General features: G+C 36.2%; 1 protein-coding gene across 2 annotated transcripts; it reads left to right on the top strand.

Moving 5' to 3' along the window:
• Nucleotides 1-900: 900 nt before the first annotated feature.
• On the top strand, nt 901-3,127 carry LOC109018864 (vegetative cell wall protein gp1-like). Of its 2 annotated transcripts, none has more exons than XM_035689934.1 (2): nt 901-1,800; nt 2,722-3,127. In XM_035689934.1, the coding sequence occupies exon 1, from the start codon at nt 1,267-1,269 to the stop codon at nt 1,756-1,758; it is 492 nt and encodes a 163-aa protein (XP_035545827.1). In that variant the 5' UTR covers nt 901-1,266; the 3' UTR covers nt 1,759-1,800; nt 2,722-3,127. The 2 variants fall into 2 exon arrangements, with proteins under 2 accessions (XP_035545827.1, XP_018856600.1); XM_019001055.2 differs by having other exon boundaries at nt 2,705-2,995.
• The last annotated feature ends 4,610 nt before the right edge of the window (nt 3,128-7,737 follow it).

Genomic DNA, 7,737 nt, shown 5'->3' with positions numbered 1-7,737 from the left:
AAGACTCTTCGATATCGTATCTTCGATAGTTTTTGCTGACGTCAAACAATGACGCTACATCTTGGTAGCGGCTAAAGGTTGTGAACACATTGAAATGATTTGGAGGTAGTCAAGCATTGTTTTGAGTTTTTTTAAACTCAAGAGGGTTCGAAAATGCTTGATCTTGATGCGATCGAATGAGTTTAGGACATGACCAGACATTTTAGGGATGTTACTATGCTGATCTTCTCTGGGAGAGATTTGATGTATGTACTCCCACCTTTCAACAGATGTGCTTGGTGGTCGCACGGCCTATTTATTTGTATGAACAAGATTGAGAACATTAGAGAGATGCAGACCTGGGGTCATGCCCACTGTGTGCGAGTGGGAGATGTTAGCAAGAGGCAAGGAGGGGCGCCCACGTGGACTGACCCCCTCCCTTTAAGCCTCAAAGCAACGTATGGCATTAAGCCATACGTTACTTGACTTGTAGAGCCATACGTTACAAGCTATTGCAGCTTGCAACGGCTGCAGTGTAAAAGCTGGCCTTTAAGGCCAGCTGTATGTAGGAGGACTCAATTGTGTTTTGGGACCATCTGATACATAAAAAAAAAACTCTCTTTTTTTGTTCTTTCTTGATAAAATATTTAGGTTGTGAATTTGTTAAGTGTTACTCTAGTTTTATATTACGTAGTACACTTTTGTCACTAAGTGGAAACGCTTGTGATTTATCAATCTAAAAAAATTTATAGAACAATTTTATAAGTTGAGTTTGAGGTACTTTTCTACTGTATATTCTAACATCCACATATGAAAAAAAAAATCACATCATGTGTATTGTATGTAGTGTGTAATATAAATAATAACTGATTTGTAGCAAAACTTATCCCGTCTCTCTCTCTCTCTCTTCATCTTCGTATAAACGCTTATCAGTTGTCAGTAAAGAGACACATTCCTATTAGGACTCTCCAACATGTTATTGTTTTAAACCCCAAAATATTTTTGCTTCTCTTCAAATCTATCATTCCCAATTTTCTCTCCCACACGCTTCCACTCTCCTCGCCGGATCTCCCTCCATGCACACCTTTCCGTTCCCTTCAATCTAGCTCCTTTGCTTTACTCGCCTCCCGAGAGCATTCCTCTCAAACCTCCCGCCTAGCTCTTGCTTTCCTCAGATCTACTTCACTTCAAAACTGTTTCTTGTCTCAGTCTAATTACTACCCATATTGCTTCTCAGATCCAGGAATTTGAATTCCGTTCCTTCACGTATTCACCGACGATTTTCGAATGGCGAAAGTCGCAAAATTCTGTCTCGCTCTGCTTCTGGCGTTTGCCTTGTTGTGTTTCTCCGTATACGGACAATCCCCGGAGAGTTCACCCAGTCCGGCGCCCGAACTCGGTGCAGACGTGCCTTCACCACAGGCTCCGGCGCCAAGCGTCGTCCCTCAGGCGAATCCGCCGTCGAATTGGTCTCCCCCGGGACCTTCTCCGGTAGATCCCGCTCCAGCATCCTCTCCTACACCATCACAATCCAAATCTCCTGCACCGACGCCGTCACCATCCAATGCTGATGTCCTCGATCACGTCGAGGCCGCCACCGGGGAAGACGAAGCCAAAGACTCTTCCGGCGGAACGAGCAGTGGTAAGAAGGCCGGGATCATAGTCGGAGTGGTAGTAGCGGCTGGGGTAGTCGTACTGGCTGGGTTTGTCTACAAGAAGCGCCGGGACAACATTCGGCGAAGCCAGTACGGGTACGCGGCGAGGAGAGAGATCCTGTGAAAAAGGCCCCGAAACCAAACTCCCGAGCAGCAGAGCTCAGAGGTTTCAACAATTTTTCTATAATCGTACTGCTATTGGTTTATTGTTACTATATCATTGCTTTGGTAATTTGGTAGTTTAATCGAATACTTTGGGTAGAATTAGTTTTTGGGGGGACTGTGAATTAGCATCTTTGGTTACTGGGATACTGATTCTTCATTCTTTGTTGGGTTGGATATTGGATTTTCATATGTTTGCCAATAATGTCTTTTTACTGAGATTGAATCTCAGAATTTTTAAAAATATATATGTAATAAAAATAAAATCTGCTCTGCCTTTTTCCTTTATTTGCATTTTGCCCATTATATATAATTTTAAAAAATGATATCTATACTTATAATTTTACTCACATATTTATATTGAAATAAATTGTCATTCAATACAAATAATATTGCTCATAAAATTGTGCTGAGTTGTAGATAGCAGGACGCCAGCATACAACAATTTAGTTCCAACGAAAACTGGATTTAAGCCAATTCCGGTTTTCCATATTTCAATTCAGCCTACTCAATAACGAATTAGAGCATTTGGGTTTTGGTTTTGTTTGCTGCCATGTTATCTAGACTTCTTTGAGAAGATGGATTGGCTTCTGTGTTTTGGGATTGTTGAGGGCATTGATGAGGAATTGCCTTCACTTGGGATTGTTGGGCCACCACTAAAACGGGGGCTAACAGTTAATGTGCATGCACATGACCCCTTGTATGGTAGCACCAATTTTTCATTTTAGGCCCTAGAAATTGATATGATTTGATGTGATTAATTAAATTATAAAGTTACTTTTATTATAAAGTAGATTTAACAGATCAGATGAAACTACGTTTATTCATGATATTGTTATTGTATAATTCATGTAGCAGTGTCATCATACATCAACTTTTGATTTTGTTTTATTTCTAAAAAAAAAAAGAGTTTGGCTGTCCCCAGCTGTGGACGTTTCGTTCCTACCCCACAATTCGAAGAAAGAAATGAGCCCCACCTTCACATGTGAGACATACAAATGGAGTCATCTGTTTTTTTATGGAAGCCAACCCCATGCAAAACTTGTGTGTACAAGTCGCGACAGATGTCTTCTATTCAAGGTTGATCAAGATGTGACAGAAGTTAAAAGTAAGTTAACATGTCAATATGAAATTAGACACATTACCTTCTTGTGAAGCACTATAACAATTTATATACCATATGGAGTAACTATTAGATAGTCTCAAAGTACATATGGTATTTCAATTACATCACAAGACATCGTGTCATTAAAAATATATATTAAGTTATTAACATAAATAATTTTATTTACATGACATTATATAATAAAATGAAATTACCATGCCATGCATATTTTGAGAGTAATAATTTTTCTTTGTATGTGCAATGTATGATATCTTTATTATATCTTTTTAACCCCTCAAAGCCTTTAATGGAAAATAAAGGCTTTAATAACTAAGAGTAATACTAAATACAGTGGGATGTGCAAGCCTTGCGTATTGGGCTGTATATATAGTATAAACAATACTAATTGACAAGTCACCATTACAATCGATTATTAAACGATACAACTCATACAAAACACGACTTAATTCGTATAACTGTGTATAAACTCAAACTCAAATAACTTTATTTTTTTAAATAGTATTATCTCTATATGTATAATGGGTATATTTAAAATATTCAGAGGGATTAGACCAAATTGTATTAGAAATACTAAACATGTTACTCGAATCCTTAGCAATCTAATTGTTGATATATATATATATATATATATACAAAATAAATACTTTATTTTATCTAAATGAAGCAGCTAATGAATAAGTTCAAAGTTGCTCGAATATTACACGAGCTGCTTGTGAACATAAAATCCAACCCAATCAAAAGCTCGAACTCGACTCGTGTTTGAATAAAAATTAAACGAACGAGGCTCGATCACCCACTACTTGTTCGAGCTTACTCATGTACTCAATTTGATTAAAAAAAAAAGGACTCAAGTTTAAAATTAGATTTTTCATATTAACTCTAAATTTACTCATTTTTAAAAAAAATAATAGACAAGAGTTGCACGCCCTAAAAGTATATAAATAATTTTTCAATAGTTAATACTATGATTGCATATAGGAATGTGATACAACTGATACTGATGAAACACCAGACGACTTTACCAAAAGTACAAGAAAATGTAAAGTTTCGTAAAATAAATACATATGTTTCGATTATAATGATGAACAAGACAAGTTAATATTAAAAAATAATGACAATAATACTGATGTTGTGTGTTAGTGATGAGGTTAATAAGCAAGATCAAAATTGCTTTAACGTGTTGGAAATAACCATCTCCTTGCTTTATATAGATCATCAAAATCTTAAATGGATATACATGTGAGATTTTTAAATGGATTTGAGGATGTTTCCACTAACTCGGTATTGAAAGCCCTAAATCTCAAGACTTCTTTTTTTAAAGAATGAAAGAAAGAAGCAATGTTTGTTGGTTGGGTGGTTTTAAGCTGTAACGTTGATCTCAGATTAGGTTCCTGGTCCCCATATTCCACCTAATGAAATTTACAGCAGCTCCCCGGAATTTAAGATTTTCCAGACATCCGAAACATGGAACGGAAATTTGGGACCTACCTAATAATTGTGGCCTCTACCAATAATGGGTCCCTTGAATTGTTTGTTCTGTCTTATTCTGCAACAACTCAAGATCCCTTCTGGACCGTTTTGCACATGCCGCTGGTATATTGATTCAATGTCGGTTTTGGAAGGGGGGTTGTTTGAGCTGGCTGCGTTTGGTTTAGATTTATAATTTTTTTAATATTTAAATATTTAATTTTTAAATTATTAAACTCATTTTAATTTAAAATCTCTTTAAACGTAAGATTTATAATTTTTTTTAATTTAACACTTCTTTATATACGGGATCTATAACCTTTTTCAACTTTCTATAAATACATCTAAACTCATTTTAACATCTAAACACATTTAATATTATTATTAAATACGTTTGTATGTTAAACTGAGTTGAATTGAGATGAGATGATAAAATATTATTAGAATATTATTTTTTAATATTATTATTATTTTAAAATTTAAAAAAATTATAATAATGAGTTGAGATGAATTTAATAACCAAACGGATCATGTTCTCCAAAACTCACTTCATATCTTAATTCACTAATATTCATAGGTAACTCAAGTGGTCTCCTTGGCCCCAGAGGTAAGGTTTCTCCTAGAATTTCGGTTGATTTTAAGGGCCAGGATCTAATTTGCATATAGTGAAAATTGATATTTTTTATTGTTAGCATTGCAACTAAACATATGGTCAGGTTCTGAACTGTCAATTTACCTAAAATTAATTGGTATTAAGAAGTGGTCAAAGAGAGCGATATTGTGGGTACGAGTCGGGCAACTCTGTCGTTTAGAGTAATCCGTTTACTTTGATAGATAGTTATATTTTGTAATTTTTTTTTTCAATTCATATTTTGTAATATATTTAAATATTTTTTAAAAATAAAAAAAATATACTAATATATTTAAAATTACTTTCTTAATCAAAAAATGAGCGTTAAATTTGGGAGGTAAAGTAGTTTTACAAAGGCACACCTTCGGCTTGAAATGAGAATTTTATATTTTATTTGAAAATTTAAAATATTATATTTTAATATTATTATTATTTAAAAATTTTAAAAATATGAATTAAGATTTAAAAAAATTAAATTATTTATTATATTTTATATAAAAATTTAAAGAATATGTAATAATGAGATAAAATGGGATTAAAATTTTATTTCTCACCTCACGTTCCAAACTTGCCCGCAGGTGGGTCCACTGACACAGCGGCGATGATCTTTTATAAGCTGGATCAAGCCATCAGTTGCGTGCTCCATCGCAATTCCGCGCCTCACCACCGGCTGAAAACAATCCCACTTTTGTCAAGTTCACACCCATTTGTTGTGATTGCAAAACCACAATCATCATGAAAACAAGGCCTTAAAAACTGCGACTGCTAAAACTGTCCTACCTCTCAAAAAATATGATGCCACGAGTTACATGATCATGAGATCGTGAGTTGTTGGGAGACGCCCACGACATCCACGAGATCTTGTTTGGCCAAAAACCATGTAACTTCCCATGACAGACAATCGGCAACGACTTTGACAGCTTGATCACTCTTCTTCTTTAAGAAAATCCAAACACTAACGCAATATGGCAATATGAAATTAGGAAAATGATAAATATATAACAATTTTTATAATTATATTTTAAATTAGGAGTATTTTTGTGAAATGACATATAAAATTAAAAGCATTTTTATATAAATAAAAAATTCTATTTATAAATCGGTGTGGATAGTAGGCTTTTTTTTTTAATCAAGAAACATCAATAAATTTTATTACAATACTAAAAAATCAGTCATTACAATATTTATTCGTAAGAACAGTATTCATAATCTGTATAGGTCATTTTTCTAACCATATCCTTTCCTCAGCTTGCTTGCACTAATGCCATTTTTGCAAGTAAATGAGCTGCTACAGCCTACATTTGCTTCTCTTAAATTGAAAGTCACTTTCCAGCCAAATCTTCCATTCAACATACTTCTAACATCATATACAAGTGAGCCATACCTGTGAATCCCTTCAAAACATACCTCCAATCTGGGAGAGGCTTGAGATGAATAAGGATTGAATTGTCATGGTATGAGACCCGAAATGGGAATAAAAGCAAAGTGAATGAAATGTACCCTCAAACAAAAAATGCAGGCTTTATTTTTATGGCAACCTGCAGGAATCACTGAAATAAGAGATTCTGAACTCCTCATTATGGAATAGAAATTTATGTCCAAAGCCATAACAAGGTCTTAAGATTTTAAACATATAGGTGATATGTAAATCTAAAAGATCACAAACAATGATCTTCCAAGCTTTCATAGCTTCAATTGCCTCATCCTTAGCATACTCTTCTGAGCCATTTTATTGGGAAAAAACCCCTCTCTCGATATATCTCCTACCAAGGTCTAAAAATGGTACAAAACCCAAGCTTGGGCATTACCCGGAAAACGCCAAGTTCATTCGATATTGATTCCTTTTCTAGTTTAGTTTTTTCTTGGGAAACAAACAGAGTAGTAACAAACAGAGGAGCAATGAGAAGAGGCAGCACACTCTGCTGTTGCTATAATTTTTTGTTGAATTTGAAAAGGTTGTCCCCAGTAATGGGCCCAACCGAGCAAGCCCAACCCACGGGGTACAAGTGGGCCTAAGAACAGCCTGGCAAAGCAAAGTTTGTATGAGGATGAGATGACTTGGGCCAAGCCCATAGGGACAACGGCCCACGAAGCCCACAAGGAGGAGCAGTACGCGTGAAGCATGGGATTAGGACAGGAGGTCAACTGGCCGACGAGTCATACACGTAGAGTCAGGGACACCCAGGTTCTCGAGCGCCAACGACTGGACAAGACTTGGGAGGTGGGAGCACCTGATTGAGGCCACGCCACATTAATGAAGGACGAAGGCAGGCATGTCACGGCAAAGGCCCAGGGCTGTCAGCGGTCGCCACGATCAAGTATGGTTGGCCTATCACCTAGTTGGGAGTTGGTAAAAGGACACGGCCTCAATCGACACACCACAAACAACCTGACAAGAGACCACCTCCACCAAGTATAAATATCACCCCCCCAGGAGGGGAGAACACTCGCATATACATTGATTAGAAGCTCACAAAAATCCAAACTGACTTAGGTATCAGAGTTATCTCTCACCACCCCGAGTCTAGATTTCTCCCCTTCATTGCAAGAACAGATCAACCCAAAATGGTGGAGTTGCCCAGACTGCGAAATAAGACATCAACAGAAACATTCATCCCATTTCAATGGAACATCATGGAATACCCAACTTCTATTCTCTGCATTGCAATGACCGTTTGTTAAACGAATATACGGTCCACAGCATGGCAAGAAGGTTC

The sequence above is a fragment of the Juglans regia genome, chromosome 5 (genome assembly GCF_001411555.2).
Source record: "Juglans regia cultivar Chandler chromosome 5, Walnut 2.0, whole genome shotgun sequence".
NCBI classification, from domain to species: Eukaryota; Viridiplantae; Streptophyta; class Magnoliopsida; order Fagales; family Juglandaceae; genus Juglans; species Juglans regia.
This window is presented reverse-complemented; position numbering and strand designations above follow the sequence as displayed.